Consider the following 23,915-nt stretch of genomic DNA (forward strand, 5'->3'; position numbering starts at 1 on the left):
TGAGTCTAATATATTAGTTTCACCTTTTAAGTTGAATTACTGAAATAAATGATCTGTCCCATGATATTCTAATTTTTCGAGTTTCACCTGTAAATTCAATAAATAAAAATTAATTAAATAAAGGAGGCTCCCTCAGGTTTGTAGTCCATCTTCAAATCTCCGCACTCTCTAGCCTGGTGGCGAGATGGGCTCATCCACAGTTGCTCAGGGAAAATCTCCTGCCCAACAGTGCAACCATTTACTCACCAATAATTTGCTCTTGGCTTTGCAGGACCTGGCGGCCCCTCAGATGAGGAGAATCTCCACCTTGAGACAGAAACTGGCAGAAACGGGAGGAGCTGGTTCAGCCTCCGTGGAGAAACATGACTCCTTTGGCTCTGAAGAAGGAAGAGAGGCTAGTGCTTGTTGGACCATCCAGGCTGAACGCAGTGCGGGATTCTGGGAAAGAACCACGCAGATCAACGCAGGTGAAGAAGAGACCCTCAGCTTAGACGTACAATGCTGGCATTTTGGGCTTTTCTACTCCCGGGAGGCCGAGGGACCCCAAGACTCCACCATCTTTGCCCTCAGTGGCTGAAGTTTCACTGAGATAATAATAATAATAATAATAATAATAATAATAATAATAATAATAATAATAATAAATGTTTTATTTATATCCTGCCCTCCCCAGCTGAAGCCGGGCTCAGAGCGGCTAACATCAAATGTATAACACATTAACATAAAATCAGACAATCAATTAAAATACATCCTCACCTGAGATATTTCCCAGGAAGTGAGGGGGAGATACCCTAAAAAGTTTCACTAATTGCCCAAAGTCTTCTAGAACGTCTCAACTCTCCCCAAAAAGTGTTTTCCCTCTTAGAATTTTATTTTTGATCCTAGTCCTCATTGCTGTTTCAGGTAAAGGAACGAACTGCAGAGGCAGGAGATTTCTCTGAGGTCAAGGAAACATTCCTTGTGGAGGCCTATCAATCAGGAAGATGATGGAGAAGCCGCCTTACGGAGTAAGCATAGATGGGCACCTTCGACCAGAAGAATGGCTCCTTGCAAGTTCAGGATGAGCATGATGTGACACTTGTCTGAGTGCCAGTCCCTCAGGTTGCTGGATCCAAGGGGACATTGAAATAAGGCCATCCATCTGCTAAACCACGGGTAGACAACCTAAGGCCCAGGGGCCAGGTGCAGCCCAATCGCCTTCTCAATCCGGCCCACGGATGCTCCAGGACTTTGTCTTTTTTTATTATTTTTATTATTATTATTATTATTATTATTATTATTATTATTATTATTATTATTATTATTTATTTGTTTCTTATCTTTGCTACTTCTTTATTTTTTTCTTTCTTTATAAATGTTCTATTTTATACAATTTTCTTTCTTTTTTTACCTGTTAAGAAATAGTACATAATGCTTGTACAGACATGTAATTTTTTTAATCAATCAAGAATATTAATTTAAAAAAAGAAGAATGCTTTTATTTTAAATGCCTCTCTGGGTTATTTGTGGACCTGCCTGGTGTTTTTACATGAGCAGAATGTGTGCTTTTATTTAAAATGCATCTCTGGGCTATTTGTGGGGCATAAGAATTCATTCATTACCCCCCCCAAAAAAAATATAGTCTGGCCCACCACATGGCTGAAAAAGATTGCTGACCCTTGTGCTAAACTGACCCCAAACTTCTTGTCTACGTGACAAGCATATGCTACTGTGAAAAGAGCCGATATCACTTTCCTGGAAAAAAACAAGCAAAAGCAGGGAGACGTTCATCCAAACATAGCAGAGGAAAGCTCCCTCAGAACCACCCAGCCAATCCGAGCACGTTTCCTCAGTGAAGGTCATGCCGCTCTGCTTGGTTGCTAAGCAGCAGCTCCGCCCACCCCTCTTGGCCAGCTCTCTTTAAACACTACCAGATTTAACCCTTAGCTGATAAACTGCATGATCCCTGCTGTTGACCTTCCAACATTCCTGACCTCTTTGTCTCTCGCAGGTGATGAAACCGTGCTGACGATTTGTACTCAGCCATCTCTCCTTGGGTCACCAAATCAGGTAGAGGGAATCAGGCCCGGGGACCCTGCCAGTACCGCTATCTTGCTACCCACTAGGAAGGCTGTCAACGCCACTCATGAAGATTTGAATCAGGAGCGGGGAACCTCAGGCATCATAGTCAGGGGCACTAACTGCGGCCCTCCAAGCCTCTCTCTGGCCCTTGATCTTGCCTGTTGTTTCCTTGGATGGAGGTAGAAAATTTTTCCTCTGGATCCGCCCCAAATATTGTCTTGAATGGAAAGAGGCTCCCAGGTGGGGGAAAAAAGCTTCTCCAGCCTCTACAGTGGTACCTTGGTTCTCAAACGCCTTGGTACTCCAACAACTTGGAACCCAAACACTGCAAACCCGGAAGTAAGTGTTCCAGTTTGCAAACTTTTTGGGGAAGCCGAATGTGCCTCCGTTTTGAGTGCCTTGATTCAATTGTGAGTGTTACGCTGAGGTCTGTCTGTGTTTGCTATTTAATTTTCATTTTTGTTTTTGTGGCTCTTTTTGTTTTGTTTTTGTGACTGTGTGGAACCCAGTTCAGCTACCGACGGATTGATCGTGTGATTGCAGTGCATTGTTTATTGCTTTCATTTTATGGATTAATGGTCTCGTTAGATGGTAAAATTCATGTTCAATTGCTGTTTTAGAGGTTGTTTTCAGAAATCTGGGACGGATTAATCCATTTTGCATTACTTTCTATGGGAAAGCGCGCCTTGGTTTTGGAATGCTTTGGTTTGGGAACAGACATCCGGAATGGATTAAGTTTGAGAACCAAGGTACCAATGTATATTAATCCTGAGGGTAATGCCCATTCACTTCCCCTTAACAAGGCTCTGGGATTTTGCTTGTAGGCCGGTCTATTTTGATATTTGCAAGGAAGCATTTTCCCCACCTGCCTTCTCTCTCTCTCAGGACTCAGTTTCACTGAAGAGGAATGGGCTTTGCTGGGTCCCGACCAGAGAGCCCTGAACAGCCAAATTATGAAGGAGATTTGCAGGATCATGTCCTCTCTCGGTAAGGTTCCCTTTTACTCTGCTTGATGATAATATATCTTCAGAAATGCAAGTAAATTAACTGGCAATACTCAACGGGTTTAACGACTGTGTGTCAGCATCACAAGTCTTATTCTTTTGGTCCAGCGAGATTTATCTATTTGTGTATATCTTCCGTATATCTATTTCTATAGCTCTGCTTCTGTTTATCTACCGTTTTCCCATTTAACAAAAATCCACAGGATTGCCTTAAATATGATTGCCCATGGCGAAACTTACCAGAAGAATAAGAAATCAAGATAACATTTTTTTAAAATAAAAGAATGGAAATGGTTTATTGAATATTTACAGATAAATTGTAAACAGATAAAAACATTGGTAGGATTATTGTAATAACCTGCAGTTTCATACCAGCATATATTTAAAGAAGATGAATAAATGAGCAAATTAAGTTAATTTGGATATGCAGAAGATATTAAAGATAAATTTAAGGAAGCGCAGAAAGAGGGGGAAGGAAGTCAAACCTTGAAATGTCAAAATGATTGTAAAATTAGTGAAATGTATAAACGTAAAAGTATTTTAAAAATATTTTTAAAAAATAATTGATTGCCTTCTAAACCACCGTCTCAAGGCAATTTATATAAAAAATGTTTTAAAAAGCAGTTATATACACCAAGGCAACAAATAAAAATAAGACTAAAACCGTAACAAGTGGACACCCATTATTAAAATCTATTTATCCAGCTGGAAAAGGTGGAAAATGTCCCAATTCCCTACCCCTCCCCCGAAAGGGATGCCATTCCACAGAACACAGACAGTGACACTAAAAGCCCCATTCTGGGTGTGTGCTTTGGAGATCTTTGGAACTTGCAGGAGAATCTCTGTTGTATATCTGGGACTGAGCAGAACAGGGACTTGCATGTGAGTACAAACTCCTTGAACTCAGCCCAGTAGCAGATTGGTAGCAAGTGCAAATCCCACTAGCAAGGTGTTCTATGCTGGCAGTAGTTTCCTCCCACAAGCCTGACGTGGATGGCACTGTGGTCTAAACCACTGAGCCTCTTGGACTTGCTGATGGCAAGGTTGGCGGTTCAAATCTGTGCGACGGAGTGAGCTCCTGCTGCTCTGCCCCAGCTCCTGCCAACCTAGTAGTTCGAAAGCACGCTGGTGCAATTAGGTAAATAGGTACCACTGTGGCAGGAAGGCAAACAGTGTTTTCGTGAGTTCTGGTTTCCGTCACGGTGTTCCATTGCGCCAGAAGCGGTTTAGTCCTGCTGGCCATATGACCCAGAAAGCTGTCTGTGGACAAACGCCAGCACCCTCTGCCTGAAAGCAAGATGAGCGCTGCAACCCCACAGTCGCCCTTGACTGGACTTAACTGTCCAGGGATCCTTTACCTTTTTTACCTTGCTCACACAAGCCACCTGGCTATTGCGTTCTGCACCAGCTACAGCCTGTGACCCAACCTTCTACGATATCTGTGTGTATGGTGCATTGCTGTAAGCTAACCATGAGGGATGTGAGCAGATCCCACATTTTTTTTCCAGTGTAGGTGGGACTCATGAGGGTTTTTTAAAAAAGTTCATAAAGATTTTATTTTCGTAAAGCTTTTTCTGTTTCATTTTATGATGCACATGAAACAGAGATAGCAGCTATAACTGTAGGGATCAGAAGGGATTACTATGAGGAATTATAAAATATGCATCAAGCCATTGTGTCCGCGATGAAAACACTGCGCTGACTGGGTTTGATTCATTGACAATAATTTCTGATCAAATCCCACAAGCCTCTACATCCACGCCATTTTTCTCTACTGCCATTTCTCTATGTCTGACAAGCACGTATAAGCATTCTAGGACACAGACCAGTTGCCGGTTGCTGCACCAGGCATCCTAGGCCATAAAGTTAATAGGTTACTTTGATGTAGTTTGTTAATCTTTAGATAGATCTTAGGGCCAGGAAGAGAGTTCAGGAAGAGAGTTCACAAAGAGATGGTGAATACTACCCTTCCTTCCTTTATCCCACGTGGCATTTTTAGAAATGCTCAGAGGAAATCTGATCGGTTCTTGCAAACACTGTGTAAAAAGTTCTTTTGTGAATAAAACGACCTGGGCCAAGGGGGGGAGGAGGAGAGAATTATTATACGCACCCCTCCCAAAGTCTTGCTGGTCAAGCCTCGTGTGTATTTTATTAATCAGAGTCCAATCCTTCCTTGCTTTGGAAGCGCTACATATAACAGCAAATGAAAATTAGAATATGAAAAGCAAAACTATAGAATGGGCACCTAGACTTGTACATGGATTCAAACAGCACAGTCCAAGTGAATAATATTGGCATTATCTGATGATCAAGTATATCTCCGGATTTGCCAAGCTTGTGACAACAGCTGTCTAGCAGATGATGTATATAGAATCATAGAACTGTAGTTATAAGGGACCCCATGGGTCATCTAGTCCAACCCCAGCAATGAAGTAATAACGGCTAAGGCATCCATAGCAGAAGCCCATCCCACCTCTGCTTAAAAACCTCCAAGGAAGGAGAGCCCGCCACCTCCCGAGGGAGACTGTTCCATTGTCAAAACAGCTCTTACTGTCAGAAAGTTCTTCCACTCCAATAATGGCTGTCCTGGGGGGACCAGAACACGATCATTGGTTTACTCTCTGTAGGAGTTATTTCATATGATTAAAGATCTTCCCACACGCCAACCCTTTCTAAGATGTTTCCCTTGTACAAGTTCTTTACTGTTTAGGAAGGGAGTCCCTGTCACTGAAGTTCTTTCCATACGCCAAACATTTCTAAGAGTTCTATGAGTTTCTATGAGTTCTTTGGTGGCTAGTAAGGTTACCACTACGACTGAAGCTTTTTCCACACTCCAAACATGTATACGGTTTCTCTCCTGTATGAATTCTTTGATGCAACTTAAAGGCACTATGGTGACTGAAGCTCTTTCCACACTCTGAACATGTATACGGTTTCTCTCCTGTATGAATTCTTTGATGCGACTTAAGGGAGCTACTACGACTGAAGCTTTTTCCACACTCCGAACATGTATACGGTTTCTCTCCTGTATGAGTTCTTTGATGCAACTTAAAGGCGCTATGGTGACTGAAGCTTTTTCCACACTCCGAACATGTATACGGTTTCTCTCCTGTATGAGTTCTTTGATGCGGCTTAAAGGCGCTATGGTGACTGAAGCTCTTTCCACACTCTGAACATGTATACGGTTTCTCTCCTGTATGAGTTCTTTGATGCGACTTAAGGGAGCTACTGCGACTGAAGCTCCTTTCACACTCCAAACATGTATATGGTTTCTCTCCTGTATGAGTTCGTTGATGCAACATAAGGGAGCTACTGCACCTGAAGCTCCTTCCACACTCTGAACATGTATACGGTTTCTCTCCTGTATGAATTCTTTGATGCAACCTGAGTTGGCTACCACGACTGAAGCTCTTCCTACACTCCAAACATTTATAAGGTTTCTCTCCTGTGTGCAATCTTTGATGCGAGGAAAGGTAGTCAATGCGACTGAAGCTCTTTCCACACTCCAAACATGTATATTGTTTCTCCCCTATATGAATTCTTTCATGTGAGGAAAGGTAGTCAATGCGACTGAAGCTCTTGCCACATTCCCAGCATTTACAAGGTTTGCTGCCTCGATGAGTTTGTTGATGTCTAGTAAGCGCATTGCTGCGAGCGAAGCGCATTCCACACTCCAAACACGTATGCGGTTTCTCCCCTGTATGAGTTCTTTGATGCGACTTAAGTGAGCTACTCTTACTGAAGCTCCTTCCACACTCCGAACATGTATACGGTTTTTCCCCTGTATGAGATCTTTGATGTGAAGTAAGGGCACCAATGTGACTGAAACTCTTTCCACACTCTGAACATGTATACGGTTTTTCCCCTGTATGAGATCTTTGATGTGAGGTAAAGGCACCAATGTGACTGAAACTCTTTCCACACTCTGAACACGTATAAAGTTTTTCCCCTGTATGAGATCTTTGATGCAAGGTAAGGGCACCACAGTGACTGTAGCTCTTTCCACACTCCAAGCATTTATACGGTTTCTCCCCTGTATGAGTTCTTTGATGCAACTTAAGGTTGCTAATCTGACTGAAGCTCTTTCCACACTCTGAACATGTATACGGTTTCTCTCCTGTATGAGTTCTTTGATGCGAGGTAAGCTGGTCACATCGACGGAAGCTCCTTCCACACTCTAAACATGTATACGGTTTCTCCCCTGTATGAGTTCTTTGATGCAACTTAAGGTTGCTAATCTGACTGAAGCTCTTTCCACACTCTGAACATGTATACGGTTTCTCTCCTGCATGAGTTCTTTGATGCGAAGTAAGCTGGTCACATCGACGGAAGCTCCTTCCACACTCTAAACATGTATACGGTTTCTCCCCTGTATGAGATCTTTGATGCAAGGTAAGATGGCCACATCGACTGAAGCTCTTTCCACACTCTGAACATGTATACGGTTTCTCTCCTGTATGAGTTCTTTGATGCAAGGTAAGGGCACCACAGTGACTGTAGCTCTTTCCACACTCCAAGCATTTATACGGTTTCTCCCCTGTATGAGTTCTTTGATGCCTAGTAAGATGGCCACGTTCACTGAAGCTCTTTCCACACTCGGAACATATATATGGTTTGTCCCCTGTATGAGTTCTTTGATGCCTAGTAAGATGGCCACGTTCACTGAAGCTCTTTCCACACTCGGAACATATATATGGTTTCTCTCCTGTATGAGTTCTTCGATGCAAGATAAGGGCAGTACTGTGACTGAAGCTCTTTCCACACTCTAAACATGTATACGGTTTCTCCCCTGTGTGTACTCTTTGATGTATAGTAAGAGTTGAGCGACGACCAAAACTCTTTCCACACACGCTGCATTCATGCTTTTTCTCCTCTCTGTGAATTTGATTTTCAACATCCTGAAACGTACCAAAGTCACCCGCCGGCTTCTGCTTTCGTCTCCCCTCTCGCCTGCTGCCTCCATCTTGAACCCTCATATTCCTTTGTTCTTTGGATCCTTTTGGTGACACTTCTGATTGTTCCCCTTCTGCCAGCATCCCTTCAACAACTCCTGATGGAATAAAAAGGCAAACTGATGAAATGTTAAAGGAATGTCTTCACCCTAATCATTCAGTCAGGACACCAAGATCCATGTCCCAGGGCCTTGTGGCAGTTCCTTCACTGTGAGAAGGGAACTTACAGGGAACGAGGTAGAGGGGCTTCTTGGTAGTGGTGCCCACCCTGGGGAAAGCTATTCCGTCAGATGTCTAGGAAACAAACAACTATACACCTTTTAGAAGACAACTGGAGGCAGCTATGTAGAGGGAAGTTTTAAATGTTTTGTTATGCTTTTATATTTGTTAGAAACCAGCTAGAGTGGCTGGGGCAACCCAGTCAGATCCGTGGGGTACAAATAATGAAAGTATTAGTATTGCATTAATATGGTATTATTATTTATTGAGTTTATGTACTGCCCTACACCCGAAGGACTCAGCATGGTTCACAGAAAAGATCACATCATATATAATCAGAATAAAACCCAACCCAATAACACCCCCCAAAAAAGAGCCACGTTTGAAAAAGACTATAGGATGTCAAGCATATCAAGCAAAAACCTGGTTAAAAAGGAACATGTTTGCATGGCACCTAAAGGTGTATACCCCTTCATGCATCACTGCCTTGTCGTAGCGAAGGGGCTTGAATAACTCGGCTATGACCTGTGCCATGCAGGGCCACCTAAGACAGACAGGTCAGCCGAGAGTTTAGACTAAATGTGATCCACCTGGAGAAGAAACTGGCAACCCACTCCAGTATTATGCCATGAAAGCTCCATGGACATAAAAAAGGAGAAGCTTTGAGAGGAATGCTCTGAATCATGGGGAGTATAAGGAAGGCGCCAGGTGAACTTCCCTGGGGAGAGCATTCCACAGACAGGGAGCCCCTGCAGAGAAGACCCTGTTCTCGTGTTGCCACCCTCCAGACCACTTGAGGAGAAGGCCCACGAAGGAGGACCTCAGGATCTGGCTAGGTTCATATGGAAAGAAGCAGCCCTTGAAGTATTGTGATCCTGAGCCATGTAAGGCTTTATAGGTCAAAACCAGCACCTTGAATTGAGCCCGGAAACTAACTGGTAGCCAGTGCAGTCGGACCAGGAAGGGGGAAATATGCTCAAACCGTCTTACTCCAGTGAGCAGCCTGGCCGCTGAATTCTGCACTAGCTGAAGTTTCCAAACTATCTTCAGAGGCAGCCCTACGTATAACGCATATCTATATCTAACCTTGAAGTTCCCAGAGCATAGACAATGGTAGATAGGCTATCCTTGTCCAGATAGGGGTGTAGCTGGGCTACCAGCCAAAGGTGATGAAAGGCACTCCAGGCCATCTGAGCCTCAAGCAACGGATCCAGGATTACCCCCAAGCTATGAACCTGCTCCTTCAGAGGAAGTGTAACCCCATCAAGACCTTCCAGCCATCTGCTCTAGGGAACCACCCACTAACTGAGCCTCACTCTTATCTGGATTGAGCTTCAATTTGTTGGCTTTCATCCAGTCCATTACCTAGGCAAGACACTGGTGGGAGAGGGTGCTCAGGGGTAGTAGTAGTAGTAATAGTACTAGTACTAGTAGTAGCATTAGCCTGTCTGTATAAGGCCTCAGGTATACGATTTAATAAATTATAATAAAATCAGGCCGGATAAAAATGATTACAAGTTACAGGGGGAGCCCCAGCAGAAGGTTTCCCAATGCTTAAGGGTTTGCCTTGACCCCAAGCCCTATCTATGGGGAGCCCAAGGAAGGTCCCCCACCTGCCCAAGTTGGCCTGCAGGGAGGAGAGCAGGAGAAAGATCTGCCCTTCCATTGGGAAAATATTTCCTACCCCCATACAAAGGGGGAAAGCCCTATAAATGCATTATTTTAGCGGAATTATACACAGAATGCATTAATTATGGTAAATGTAAATATTTGGGGAAATACCCTTTACAAAAGCGTGAGCATTAGGCGAGATCTGCACCAAAATGCTAACCAATTTTCAAGAGATCTTTAAAAATGTGAAAATCTGGATAAACTGACGACTAGAAAAAGGAGACGCAGAAAAAAAAATTACATTGAAACGGTTTGTCTAATGGTTTTTTTTTTTTAAATCACTCCCCACAGCTCCCTCCAGCAGCCCCCCACTCCCCCCCCCAATTATAATATATAACAATAGGACGCACCTCCAGCGCCTCCGCGTGGAAAGACAGCCGCCGCCATGTTCGGCATCTTCCCTCCCGCCCAAGCGGGACAGCAAGCGGAAGCTGCTATTCTCCCGACAGCCTTTTTTCCTCCGCTCTAGGAATCTCAGCTCTCTGTCGCCGCTGCTCTTAACCGTTTCGGAGCCGAGCGGCAGGAGCCTCTGGGATTCTCCGGGCAAAGAGCAGGAGAGGCGCTGGTCTCGCCTCCGGAAAGCCCCGCTGGATCAGCTGCACGGGCGCCCAAAACGTTTTCTAAACTATTTTTAAAAATATATATATTTTTTTATTTTCAATTTTCAAAATAACATTTTTCCTTTTGGTGCCTACATATCCAATCCAAATTTGCAATAAATGGCTTTCCCCCTAGCCCCCCTGGTTTCCATTCCCCCCCTTTATTCTCCTTGCATATAATTACATTTCTACAATTAATTTCAACTTCTTTCCCCCCTCCTAATTCTATTCTTAGTTCATAAATGTTACACCAAACTTGCTAATGTTTTGACGTTTTGACAGTGTTCTCTAAAATAATCCATAAAACTTTCCCATTCTAGACCGAATTTCTTCTCATTTTGGTGCCTGATCTGGACGGTGGTTGTTGTTGTTTAGTCGTTTAGTCGTGTCCGACCCTTCGTGACCCCCTGGACCAGAGCACGCCAGGTGAACTGATCTTCACGGTTAGTTTAGCCATTTCGGCAGAGTCCATCATCTTGAGTTTCCCATTCTTCTTTCTTTGGGACCTTTCCTTCTTTCCACATCTGGGCTAGTAGCATTCTGGCTGCTGTAGTCGTATAAATAAACAGTCTCTTGCTTCCTTGGCATTTCTCCTATTACTCCTAGTAAAAAAGCCTCTGGTTTTTTTTAACAAAGGTAATTTTAATGATTTTTAAAAGTTCATTGCATATCATTTCCCAGAAGCCCTTTAGTTTTTGACACGTCCACCACATAGGCTCCCTCTCCTTGCTGCTTCTGCCCATTTGAAGAGGGAGGGTGAGGAAGCAGACAGAGCTAGAAAAGCAAAGAGGAGCCTGGCTGAAAGGAGCTTCCTCCGGAGTAATAATAATTTATACCCCTCCCATCTGGCGGGATTTCCCCAGCCACTCTGGGCGGTTCCCAACAGAAGCATCATCATCATCATCATCATCATCATTTATTATTTATACCCCACCCATCTGGCTGGGTTTCCCCAGCCACTCTGGGCGGCTTCCAACAGAATCTTAAAATACAATAACCTATTAAACATTATAAGCTTCCCTAAACAGGGCTGCCTTCAGATGTCTGCTACAAGTCAGATAGTTGTTTATTTCCTTGACACCTGATGGGAGGACGTTCCACAGGGCGGGCGTCACCACCAAGAAGGCCCACTGCCTGGTTCCCTGAGTGTCGGCCTCAGCAGGTACATATTGGCTTGATTTTGCTGTTTGCTGAGCTGAGCCTGGAGAAGACGGAACAATGGACTGCTCCCAAAGGGGGTGACCCACTGCAGGTGGGGCTGCCTGTTCCAGAGGCTGGTGTGTGTCGACTCTTCCTGATACAGGGCTGCCCCCAAAGATGCGCCGCAGTCTTCACAACCTGCTGACTCCTCCCTTCACCCGCTAGCTGAGTTGTTGGTTTCCAGATGTCATGGAAAGATACCCTGAGTTGTTGGTTTCCAGATGTCATGGAAAGATACCCTGAGGCAGATGTTTGGTGGCAGGACGGTATAAACCCTAGAAGGCTGCAAAAGAAGAGATTATAGAGAGCAATCTGAGCTTTCCTTTTTCAAGACGTTCTCAGTCCTCATGGCATAGCAGTGATTTCAGAAGCCAAATAAATTGTGCCAAATGTATTCCTCCCGGAAAAGCAAAGCTTCGCCACCCCAACCTGAAACCCTGCCAAGTTAGTTGAACAATACCTTTATTAGGCCTTACAAAAACATCACAGAATAGTGGCAAGGTGTTACTCAGAGCAGGGGACGCAGGATAAGGAAATAGAAAAAGATGAAGTATACAAATTAGGGTGGATCGTGTTGTATGCACGAGGTCAGCCTGTAGACCTGATAACACCCCATCTGAACTATACATTCAAAGCAGTATCAAACCATTTTAATGCCGTTGTCGTTGTCCCCCGCCGGGGATCCTGGGAAGCATAGTTTGTTAAGCAGAGCTGTTAGGAGACACATTTTCCCTCACAGAGCTAAAGTTCCCAGCATTCCCTGGGAAGTCGCAGCCCTGTATCAGGAAGTTTTTAATGTTTGGTGTTTTCTTACAATACAAATTTTTTATTACCATCATAAACCAGCATAAAAGGGTGGGATACAGTCATTTAAAATTTGAAAAGTGTTTTGGAAAGCTAAAAAGTATGAAAAGGTGAATATAAAAGTCTATAAGAATTTAAAGGAAGCTAAAATGGGTTAAACCACAGAGCCTAGGACTTGCCCATCAGAAGCTCGGCGGCTCGAATCCCCGCGACGGGGTGAGTTCCCGTTGCTCGGTCCATAGCGGTTCGAAAGCACGTCAAAGTGCAAGTAGATAAATAGGTACCGCTCCTGCGGGAAGGTAAACGGCGTTTCCGTGCGCTGCTCTGGTTCACCAGAAGCGGCTTAGTCATGCTGGCCACATGACCCGGAAGCTGTATGCCAGCTCCCTCAGCCAATAAAGCGAGATGAGCGCCGCAACCCCAGAGTCGGCCACAACTGGACCTAATGGTCAGGGGTCCCTTTACCTTTAAATTAATCTAAAAGAAGGGATAGGAGCATTGGGTGTGTGTGGAAGAGCATAAAAGGTTGATATATGAAAGACTTCTAACTATCAATTTACAGAGCACTCTGATATGTTCATTTGTGGCACAGGTCATCCCCTGGCAAATTTTGAGCGCTGCTGTGCAGAATCTAGCAACATTGCAAGTCATAGCAGGATGGGTACCTGAGAGCAGCAGGGAGGCATAGAATTGCCCTGTGCGTTCTGGGTACTTATGAAGTAGTGGGGAAACCAGGCTAAGATTAATGTCTCTATTATACGAGCACTGTCCTGAGTCACAGGGGCATCGTCTCTCTGAGAAGGGAGGGCATGACATCGATGGTCAGGGTAAAAGCCAATGTTTTATTATGTTTTATATATGCTAGAAACCCAGCCAGATGGGCAGGGTATAAATAATAACATCCTTCTTCTACTTCTTCTTCTTCTTCCTTCTCCTCCTCACCCCCTCCTCCTTCTCCGTCTTCTTCTTCTTCTTCTTTCTTCTCCTCCACCCCCTCCCTCTTCTTCTTCTTCTTCTTCACTCTCGGAGCTGTAACTCTCTGTGCAGGGCAGTATATACAGGTGAGATTGTTAATTTGGGGTTTGCATCAGCCGTAATCATCACAATTATAACAAATAAAGGCTTGACGTATCTCACTTTGCATGTCATGAGTCTAATATATTAGTTTCACCTTTTAAGTTGAATTACTGAAATAAATGATCTGTCCCATGATATTCTAATTTTTCGAGTTTCACCTGTAAATTCAATAAATAAAAATTAATTAAATAAAGGAGGCTCCCTCAGGTTTGTAGTCCATCTTCAAATCTCCGCACTCTCTAGCCTGGTGGCGAGATGGGCTCATCCACAGTTGCTCAAGGAAAATCTCCTGCCCAACAGTGCAACCTTTTACTCACCAATAATTTGCTCTTGGTTTTGCAGGACCTGGCAGCCCCTCAGATGAGGAGAATCTCCACCTTGAGACAGAAACTGGCAGAAACGGGAGAAGCTGGTTCAGCCTCCGTGGAGAAACATGACTCCTTTGGCTCTGAAGAAGGAAGAGAGGCTAGTGCTTGTTGGACCATCCAGGCTGAACGCAGTGCGGGATTCTGGGAAAGAACCACGCAGATCAACGCAGGTGAAGAAGAGACCCTCAGCTTAGACGTACAATGCTGGCATTTTGGGCTTTTCTACTCCCGGGAGGCCGAGGGACCCCAAGACTCCACCATCTTTGCCCTCAGTGGCTGAAGTTTCACTGAGATAATAATAATAATAATAATAATAATAATAATAATAATAATAATAATAATAAATGTTTCATTTATATCCTGCCCTCCCCAGCTGAAGCCGGGCTCAGAGCGGCTAACATCAAATGTATAACACATTAACATAAAATCAGACAATCAATTAAAATACATCCTCACCTGAGATATTTCCCAGGAAGTGAGGGGGAGATACCCTAAAAAGTTTCACTAATTGCCCAAAGTCTTCTAGAACGTCTCAACTCTCCCCAAAAAGTGTTTTCCCTCTTAGAATTTTATTTTTGATCCTAGTCCTCATTGCTGTTTCAGGTAAAGGAACGAACTGCAGAGGCAGGAGGAGATTTCTCTGAGGTCAAGGAAACATTCCTTGTGGAGGCCTATCAATCAGGAAGATGATGGGGAAGCCGCCTTACGGAGTAAGCATAGATGGGCACCTTCGACCAGAAGAATGGCTCCTTGCAAGTTCAGGATGAGCACGATGTGGCACTTGTCTGAGTGCCAGTCCCTCAGGTTGCTGGATCCAAGGGGACATTGAAATAAGGCCATCCATCTGCTAAACCACGGGTAGACAACCTAAGGCCCAGGGGCCAGGTGCAGCCCAATCGCCTTCTCAATCCGGCCCACGGATGCTCCAGGACTTTGTCTTTTATTATTATTATTATTATTTATTTGTTTCTTATCTTTGCTACTTCTTTATTTTTTTCTTTCTTTATAAATGTTCTATTTTATACAATTTTCTTTCTTTTTTTACCTGTTAAGAAATAGTACATAATGCTTGTACAGACATGTAAATTTTTTAATCAATCAAGAATATTAATTTAAAAAAAGAAGAATGCTTTTATTTTAAATGCCTCTCTGGGTTATTTGTGGGACCTGCCTGGTGTTTTTACATGAGCAGAATGTGTGCTTTTATTTAAAATGCATCTCTGGGCTATTTGTGGGGCATAAGAATTCATTCATTACCCCCCCCAAAAAAAATATAGTCTGGCCCACCACATGAACTGAGGGACGGTGGACCGGCCCATGGCTGAAAAAGATTGCTGACCCTTGTGCTAAACTGACCCCAAACTTCTTGTCTACGTGACAAGCATATGCTACTGCGAAAAGAGCCGATATCACTTTCCTGAAAAAAAACAAGCAAAAGCAGGGAGACGTTCATCCAAACATAGCAGAGGAAAGCTCCCTCAGAACCACCCAGCCAATCCGAGCACGTTTCCTCAGTGAAGGTCATGCCGCTCTGCTTGGTTGCTAAGCAGCAGCTCCGCCCACCCCTCTTGGCCAGCTCTCTTTAAACACTACCAGATTTAACCCTTAGCTGATAAACTGCATGATCCCTGCTGTTGACCTTCCAACATTCCTGACCTCTTTGTCTCTCGCAGGTGATGAAACCGTGCTGACGATTCGTACTCAGCCATCTCTCCTTGGGTCACCAAATCAGGTAGAGGGAATCAGGACCGGGGACCCTGCCAGTACCGCTATCTTGCTACCCACTAGGAAGGCTGTCAACGCCACTCATGAAGATTTGAATCAGGAGTGGGGAACCTCAGGCCTCATGGTAGGGGGCACTAACTGCGGCCCTCCAAGCCTCTCTCTGGCCCTTGATCTTGCCTGTTGTTTCCTTGGATGGAGGTAGAAAATTTTGCCTCTGGAACCGCCCCAAATATTGTCTTGAATGGAAAGAGGCTCCCAGGTGGGGAAAAAAAGCTTCTCCAGCCTCTACAGTGGTACCTTGGTTCTCAAACGCCTTGGTACTCCAACAACTTGGAACCCAAACACTGCAAACCCGGAAGTAAGTGTTCCAGTTTGCAAACTTTTTGGGGAAGCCGAATGTGCCTCCGCTTTGAGTGCCTTGATTCAATTCTGAGTGTTACGCTTCTGTTTTGAGTGTTACGCTGAGGTCTGTCTGTGTTTGCTATTTATTTTGCGTTTTTGTTTTTGTGGCTCTTTTTGTTTTGTTTTTGTGACTGTGTGGAACCCAGTTCAGCTACCGACTGATTGATCGTGTGATTGCAGTACATTGTTTATTGCTTTCATTTTATGGATCAATGGTCTCGTTAGATGGTAAAATTCATGTTCAATTGCTGTTTTAGGGGTTGTTTTCGGAAGTCTGGGACGGATTAATCCATTTTACATTACTTTCTATGGGAAAGCGCACCTTGGTTTTGGAATGCTTTGGTTTGGGAACAGACCTCCAGAATGGATTAAGTTTGAGAACCAAGGCACCAATGTATATTAATCCTGAGGGCAATGCCCATTCACCTCCCCTTAACAAGGCTTTGGGATTTTGCTTGTAGGCCGGTCTATTTTGATATGTGCAAGGAAGCATTTCCCCCCCCTCTCCCTCTCAGGACTCAGTTTCACTGAAGAGGAATGGGCTCTGCTGGGTCCTGACCAGAGAGCCCTGAACAGCCAAATTATGAAGGAGATTTGCAGGATCGTGTCCTCTCTCGGTAAGGTTCCCTTTTATTCTGCTTGATGATAATATATCTTCAGAAATGCAAGTAAATTAACTGGCAATACTCAACGGGTTTAACGACTGTGTGTCAGCATCACAAGTCTTATTCTTTTGGTCCAGCGATATTTATCTATTTGTGTATATCTTCCGTAAATCTATTTCTATAGCTCTGCTTCTGTTTATCTACCATTTTCCCATTTAACAAAAATCCACAGGAGGATTGCCTTAAATATGATTGCCTATGGCGAAACTTACCAGAAGAATAAGAAATCAAGATAACATTTTTTTTTAAATAAAAGAATGGAAGTGGTTTATTGAATATTTACAGGTAAATTGTAAACAGATAAAAACATTGGTAGGATTTTAGTAATAACCTGCAGTTTCATACGAGTATATATTTAAAGATGAATAAATGAGCAAATTAAGTTAATTTGGATATGCAGAAGATATTAAAAATAAATTTAAGGAACCACAGAAAAAGGGGGAAGGAAGTCAAACCTTGAAATGTCAAAATGATTGTAAAATTAGTGAAATGTATAAACATGAAAAGTATTTAAAAAAAATAATTGCCTTCTAAACCACCGTCTCAAGGCAATTTATATAAAAAATGTTTTAAAAAGCAGTTATATACACAAAGGCAACTAATAAAAATAAAACTAAAACCGTAACAAGTGGAAACCCATTATTAAAATTTATTTATCCAGCTGGAAAAGGTGGAAAATGTCCAGAACAGGGACTTGCATGTGAGTACAAACTCCTTGAACTCAGCCCAGTAGCGGATTGGTAGCAAGTGCAAATCCCACTAGCAGGCTGTTCTATGCTGGCAGTAGTTTCCTCTCACAAGCCTGACATGGATGGCACTGTGGTCTAAACCACTGAGCCTCTTGGGCTTGCTGATGGCAAGGTTGGCGGTTTGAATCTGTGCGACGGAGTGAGCTCCTGCTGCTCTGCCCCAGCTCCTGCCAACCTAGCAGTTCGAAAGCACGCCGGTGCAATTAGGTAAATAGGTACCACTGTGGCAGGAAGGCAAACAGTGTTTTCGTGAGTTCTGGTTTCCGTCACGGTGTTCTATTGTGCCAGAAGCGGTTTAGTCCTGCTGGCCACATGACCCAGAAAGCTGTCTGTGGACAAACGCCAGCTGCCTCGGCCTGAAAGCAAGATGAGCGCTGCAACCCCATAGCTGCCTTTGACTGGACTTAACTGTCCAGGGATCCTTTACCTTTTTTAACCTTGCTCACACAAGCCACCTGGCTATTGCGTTCTGCACCAGCTACAGCCTGTGGCCCAACCTTCTACGATATCCGTTTGTACGGTGCATTGCAGTAAGCTAACCATGAGGGATGTGAGCAGATCCCACAATTTTTTTCCAGTGTAGGTGGGACTCATGAGGGTTTTTAAAAAAAAAATCATAAAGATTTTATTTTCCTAAAGCTTTCTCTGTTTCATTTTATGATGCACAATAAACAGAGATAGCAGCTATAACTGTAGTGATCAGACCGGATTATTATGAGGAATGATAAAATATGCATCAAGCCATTGTGTCCGCGATGAAAGCATTGCGCTGACTGGGTTTGATTCATTGACAAAAATTCCTGATCAAATCCCACAAGCCTCTGCATCTACACCATTTTTCTCTACTGTCCATTTCTCTATGTCTGACAAGCACGTATAAGCATTCTAGGACACAAGCATTCTAGTTGCTGCACCAGGCACCCTAGGCCATAAAGTTCATAGGTTACTTTGATGTAGTTTGTTAATCTTTAGATAGATCTTAGGGCCAGGAAGAGAGTTCAGGAAGAGAGTTCACAAAGAGATGGTGAATACTACCCTTCCTTCCTTCCTTCCTTTACTGATCTTCTGAATCCTTCCTTGCTTTGGGAACGCTACAAGTAACAGCAGATGAAAATTAGGAAACGAAAAACAAAACTATAGAATGGGCACCTAGAATTGTACATGGATTCAAACAGCACAGTCCAAGTGAATAATATTGGCATTATCTGATGATCAAGTATATGTCTGGATTTGCCAAGCTTGTGACAACAGCTGTCTAGCAGATGATGCATATAGAATCATAGAACTGTAGTTATAAGGGACCCCATGGGTCATCTAGGCTGATCGCCGAAGAATTGATGCTTTTGAATTATGGTGCTGGAGGAGACTCTTGAGAGTCCCATGGACTGCAAGAAGATCAAACCTCTCCATTCTGAAGGAAATCAGCCCTGAGTGCTCACTGGAAGGACAGATAGTGAAGTTGAGGCTCCAATACTTTGGCCACCTCATGAGAAGAGAAGACTCCCTGGAGAAGACACTGATGCTGGGAAAGATGGAGGGCACAAGGAGAAGGGGACGACAGAGGACAAGATGGTTGGACAGTGTTCTCGAAGCTACAAACATGAGCCTGACCGAACTGCGGGAGGTGGTGGAAGACAGCAGTGTCTGGCGTGCTCTGGTCCATGGGGTCACGAAGAGTCGGACAGGAATAAATGCCTAAAAACAAAAGGGTCATCTAGTCCAACCCCCGGCAATGAAGTAATCTCGGCTAAAGCATCCATAGCAGAAGCCCATCCCACCTCTGCTTAAAATCCTCCAAGGAAGGAGAGCCCGCCACCTCCCAAGGGAGACTGTTCCATTGTCAAAACAGCTCTTACTATCACAAAGTTCTTCCACTCCAATAATGGCTGTCCTGGGGGGACCAGAACACGATCATTGGTTTACTCTCTGTAGGAGTTATTTGATATGATTAAAGATCTTCCCACACGCCAACCCTTTCTAAGATGTTTCCCTTGTACGAGTTCCTTATTGTTTAGGAAGGGAGCCCCTGTCTCTGAAGTTCTTTCCATACACCAAACATTTCTAAGATTTCCTCCCTGTATGAGTTCTTTGATGCGACTTAAGGGAGCTACTGCGTCTGAAGCTCCTTCCACACTCCGAACATGTATACGGTTTCTCCCCTGTATGAGTTCTTTGATGCAACGTGAGATGGCTACCGCGACAGAAGCTCTTCCCACACTCCAAACATTTATAAGGCTTCTCTCCTGTGTGCAATCTTTGATGAGAGGTAAGGCTGCCACTCTGGCTGAAGCTCTTTCCACACTCCAAACATGTATATCGTTTCTCCCCTGTATGAATCCTTTCATGCGAGGAAAGGGAGTCGATGCGACTGAAGCTCTTGCCACATTCCCAGCATTTACAAGGTTTGCTGCCTCGATGAGTTTGTTGATGTCTAGTAAGCGCATTGCTACGAGCGAAGCTCATTCCACACTCCAAACACGTATGCGGTTTCTCTCCTGTGTGCAATCTTTGATGCGAGGTAAGGCTGCCACTCTGGCTGAAGCTCCTTCCACACTCTCATGTATACGGTTTTTCCCCTGTATGAGATCTTTGATGCCTAGTAAGCTGGCCACAGTGACTGAAGCTCTTTCCACACTCGGAACATGTATACGGTTTCTCTCCTGTATGAGTTCTTCGATGCAAGATAAAGGCACTACTGTGAATGAAGCTCTTTCCACACTCCAAGCATTTAAACGGTTTCTCCCCTGTATGAGTTCTTCGATGCAACTTAAGGTTGCTAATCTGACTGAAGTTCTTTCCACACTCGGAACACGTATATGGTTTCTCCCCTGTATGAGTTTGTTGATGCAACATAAGGCTGCTACTCCAAATAAAGCTCTTTCCACACTCTAAACATGTATACAATTTCTCCCCTGTATGAGTTCTTTGATGCAACTTAAGTGCGCTACTCTGACGGAAGTTCTTTCCACACTCTGAACAAGTATACGGTTTCTCCCCTGTATGAGTTCTTTGATGCCTAGTAAGATTGCCACGTTCACTGAAGCTCTTTCCACACTCTAAACATGTATACGGTTTCTCCCCTGTATGAGTTCTTTGATGTGACTTAAGTTGCCTATTATTACTGAAGTTCTTTCCACACTCTGAACAAGTATACGGTTTCTCCCCTGTATGAGTTCTTTGATGCAAAGTAAGAGTTGAGCGACGACCAAATCTCTTTCCACACACAGTGCATTCATGCTTTGTCTCCTCTCTAGAAATTTGATTTTCACCACCCTGAGACATACAAGAGTCACCCTCCGGCTTCTGCTTTCGTCTCCCTTCTCGCCTTCGGCTTCCATCTTGAACCCTCAGCTTCCTTTGCTCTTTGGATTCTTTGGGTGACACTTCTGATTGTTCCCCTTCTGCCAGCATCCCTTCAACATCTCCTGATGGAATAAAAAGGCAAACTGATGAAATGCTAAAGGAGCGTCTTCACACCAATCAATCAGTCAGGACACAGAGATCCAGGTTCCAAGGGCCTTGTGGCAGTTCCCTCCCTGTGAGAAGGGAAGTTACAGGGAACGAGGCATAGGGCCTTCTTGGTAGTGGTGCCCACCCTGTGGAAAGCTATCCCGTCAGATGTCAAGGAAACAAACAACTATATAACTTTTAGAAGACAACTGGAGGCAGCTATGTAGAGGGAAGTTTTAAATGTTTTGTTATGCTTTTATATTTGTTAGAAGCCAGCTAGAGTGGCTGGGGAACCCAGTCAGATCCGTGGGGTACCAATAATGAAAGAATTAATATGGTATTATTATTTATTGAGTTTAAATACCGCCCTACACCCGGAGGACTCAGCATGGTTCACAGAAAAGATCGCATCATATATAATCAGTATAAAAACAACCCAATTAACACCCCCCCAAAAAAGAGCCACGTTTGAAAAAGACTATAGGATGTCAAACATATCAAGGAAAAGCCTGGTTAAAAAGGAACATGTTTGCATGGCACCTAAAGATGTATACCCCTTCATGGATCACTGCCTTGTCGTGGTGAAGGGACTTGAATAACTCAGCTATGACCAATGCCGTGCAGGGCCAGACAGGTCAGCCAAGAGTTTAGACTAAATGTGATCCACCTGGAGAAGAAACTGGCAACCCACTCCAGTATTATGCCATGAAAGCTCCATGGACATAAAAAAGGAGAAGCTTTGAGAGGAAAGCGAGTTTCCAAGGCATGCTCTAAGAGAGTTGGACACAACTAAGATGACTAATCAACAGCAAAGTGGTTTTTAGCAGCAATGTTATAAAGGAATATGTAAAAATGGATTGTTAACAGGTGATAATCTAAAGCTATAATATATTAAGATAAAGGATTAAGATAAAAACAAAGAGGGAAAGGATTTGCTGAATTAACTAATTGAACTGGAATACAAAAAAGGGAGGAGCAAGGAGATCAGGGAAACAAGCAAACGAAAGACAAGATATGGAAATATTGATTTGTTTTTAACTGCTTTCATTTTTCTGTATTTTGTATTTTCTTTCTTCTTCTTCTTCTTATTTTTGTAACATTTTGAAACTTTAATAAATATCTTAAAAGAAACTGGCAACCCACTCCCGTATTATTCCATGAAAGCTCCATGGACATAAAACAGGAGAAGCTTTGAGAGGAAAGTGAGTTTCCAAGGCATGCTCTGATTCATGGGGTCACGGAGAGTCTGACACGACTAAGACGACTAAACAACAAAGGTGTATAAGGAAGGCGCCAGGTGAACTTCCCTGGGGAGAGCATTCCACAGACAGGGAGCCCCTGCAGAGAAGGCCCTGTTCTCGTGTTGCCACCCTCCAGACCACTTGAGGAGGAGGCCCACAAAGGAGGACCTCAGGATCTGGCTAGGTTCATATGCAAAGAAGCAGCCCTTGAAGTATTGTGATCCTGAGCCATGTAAGGCTTTATAGGTCAAAACCAGCACCTTGAATTAAGCCCGGAAACTAACTGGTAGCCAGTGCAGTCGGACCAGGATGGGTGCAATATGCTCACCCGCCTTACTCCGGTGAGCAACCTGGCTGCTGAATTCTGCACTAGCTGAAGTTTCCAAACTGTCTTCAGAGGCAGCCCTACGTATAACGCATATCTATATCTAACGTTGAAGTTCCCAGAGCATAGACAACGGTAGATAGGCTATCCTTGTCCAGAAAGGGGTGTAGCTGGGCTACCAGCCAAAGGTGATGAAAGGCACTCCAGGCCATCTGAGCCTCGAGCAACAGCAAAGGATCCAGGATTACCCCCAAGCTACGAACCTGCTCCTCCAGAGGAAGTGTAACCGCATCAATAGCAGGCGACCTTCCAGCCATCTGCTCTAGGGAACCACCCACTGAGCCTCACTCTTATCTGGATTGAGCTTCAATTTGTTGGCTTTCATCCAGTCCATTACCGAGGCAAGACACTGGTGCGAGAGGGTGCTCAGGGGTATTAGTAGTAGTAATAGTAATAGTATTAGCCTGTCTAAGTAAGGCCTTAGCCACGCTTGTAATTTTAATGTGGACTTGAAGTTGCTTGTTTCTCTTTTTTTTAACCTCTTCTGCCCAGAACTGCTGTATTTAATTTAAACACAAATGTTTTAAAATGTGTGTGGTTTGGGGGGGCGTTATTGGGTTGATTTTGTTTATGTTTTGATTATGTACTTTGAGTTTTTATATTGAGATTTTATCCTGTGAACTGCCCTAAGGCCTATGGGTATAGGGAGGTATACAATTTTAATAAATTATAGTAAAATCAGGCCGGACAAAAATTATTACAAGTTCCAGGGTGGAGCCCCTGAAGAAGGTTTCCCAATGCTTAAGGGTTTGCCTTGACCCCAAGCCCTATGGGGAGCCCAAGGAAGGTCCCCCACCTGCCCAAGTTGGCCTGCAGGGAGGAGAGCAGGAGAAAGATCCTCCCTTCCATTGGGAAAAGATTTCCTACCCCATACAAAGGGGGAAAGCCCTATAAATGCATTATTTTAGCGGAATTAAATACAGAATGCATTAATTATTGTAAATGTAAATATTTGGGGAAATACCATTTGCAAAAGCGTGGGCATTAGGAGAAATCTGCACCAAAATGCTGACCAATTTGCAAGAGATCTTTAAAAATGTGAAAATCTGGATAAACTGACGACTAGAAAAAGGAGACACAGAAAAAAACTTACATTGAAACGGTTTGTCTAATGGTTTTTTTTTTTTAAATCACTCCCCACAACTCCCTCCAGCAGCACCCCCCTCCACCCCCCCTCCCCGTTATAATATAAAACAATATGACCCACCTGCAGCGCCTACGCGAGGAAGTACAGCCGCCGCCATGTTCGGCATCTCCCCCCCCCCCCCCAGAAGCGGGACAGGAAGCGGAAGCTGCAATTCTCCCGACGGCCTTTTTTCTCCGCTCTAGGAATCTCAGCTCTG

General features: G+C 43.9%; 3 protein-coding genes across 4 annotated transcripts in view; 1 reads left to right on the top strand and 2 right to left on the bottom strand.

Annotated features, from left to right (window-relative positions):
* The window catches only part of LOC309364811 (zinc finger protein with KRAB and SCAN domains 8-like), an 82,156-nt gene that overhangs the window by 29,506 nt on the left and 28,735 nt on the right, over positions 1-23,915 (top strand). The gene's annotated exons all lie outside the window — the stretch shown is intronic.
* On the bottom strand, positions 1,727-10,370 carry LOC309361392 (uncharacterized protein; the record flags this gene model as incomplete). Its single annotated transcript, XM_081896259.1, has 3 exons — positions 10,258-10,370; positions 6,880-8,115; positions 1,727-1,734 (listed from the first exon to the last, which is right to left on the bottom strand). The coding sequence occupies exons 1-3, from the start codon at positions 10,301-10,303 to the stop codon at positions 1,727-1,729; spliced, it is 1,290 nt and encodes a 429-aa protein (XP_081752385.1). The 5' UTR covers positions 10,304-10,370.
* LOC309365074 (uncharacterized protein) lies at positions 20,047-23,858 on the bottom strand. 2 transcript variants are annotated; one of them, XM_081903209.1, is made up of 2 exons: positions 23,780-23,858; positions 20,047-20,921 (listed from the first exon to the last, which is right to left on the bottom strand). In XM_081903209.1, the coding sequence occupies exons 1-2, from the start codon at positions 23,823-23,825 to the stop codon at positions 20,053-20,055; spliced, it is 915 nt and encodes a 304-aa protein (XP_081759335.1). In that variant the 5' UTR covers positions 23,826-23,858; the 3' UTR covers positions 20,047-20,052. The 2 variants fall into 2 exon arrangements, with proteins under 2 accessions (XP_081759335.1, XP_081759336.1); XM_081903210.1 differs by having other exon boundaries at positions 20,047-20,918; positions 23,780-23,829.

Source organism: Podarcis melisellensis (genome assembly GCF_964234715.1).
Source record: "Podarcis melisellensis genome assembly, chromosome: 2".
NCBI classification, from domain to species: Eukaryota; Metazoa; Chordata; class Lepidosauria; order Squamata; family Lacertidae; genus Podarcis; species Podarcis melisellensis.

Excerpts from the sequence above, each read along its gene's own strand:
- LOC309365074 (XM_081903209.1), bottom strand. The coding sequence starts at position 23,825 with ATGCCGAACATGGCGGCGGCTGTACTTCCTCGCGTAGGCGCTGCAG. Across the intron at positions 20,922-23,779 it reads TCCTCGCGTAGGCGCTGCAG|GAGATGTTGAAGGGATGCTG; the intron begins GTGGGTCATATT and ends TTATTCCATCAG.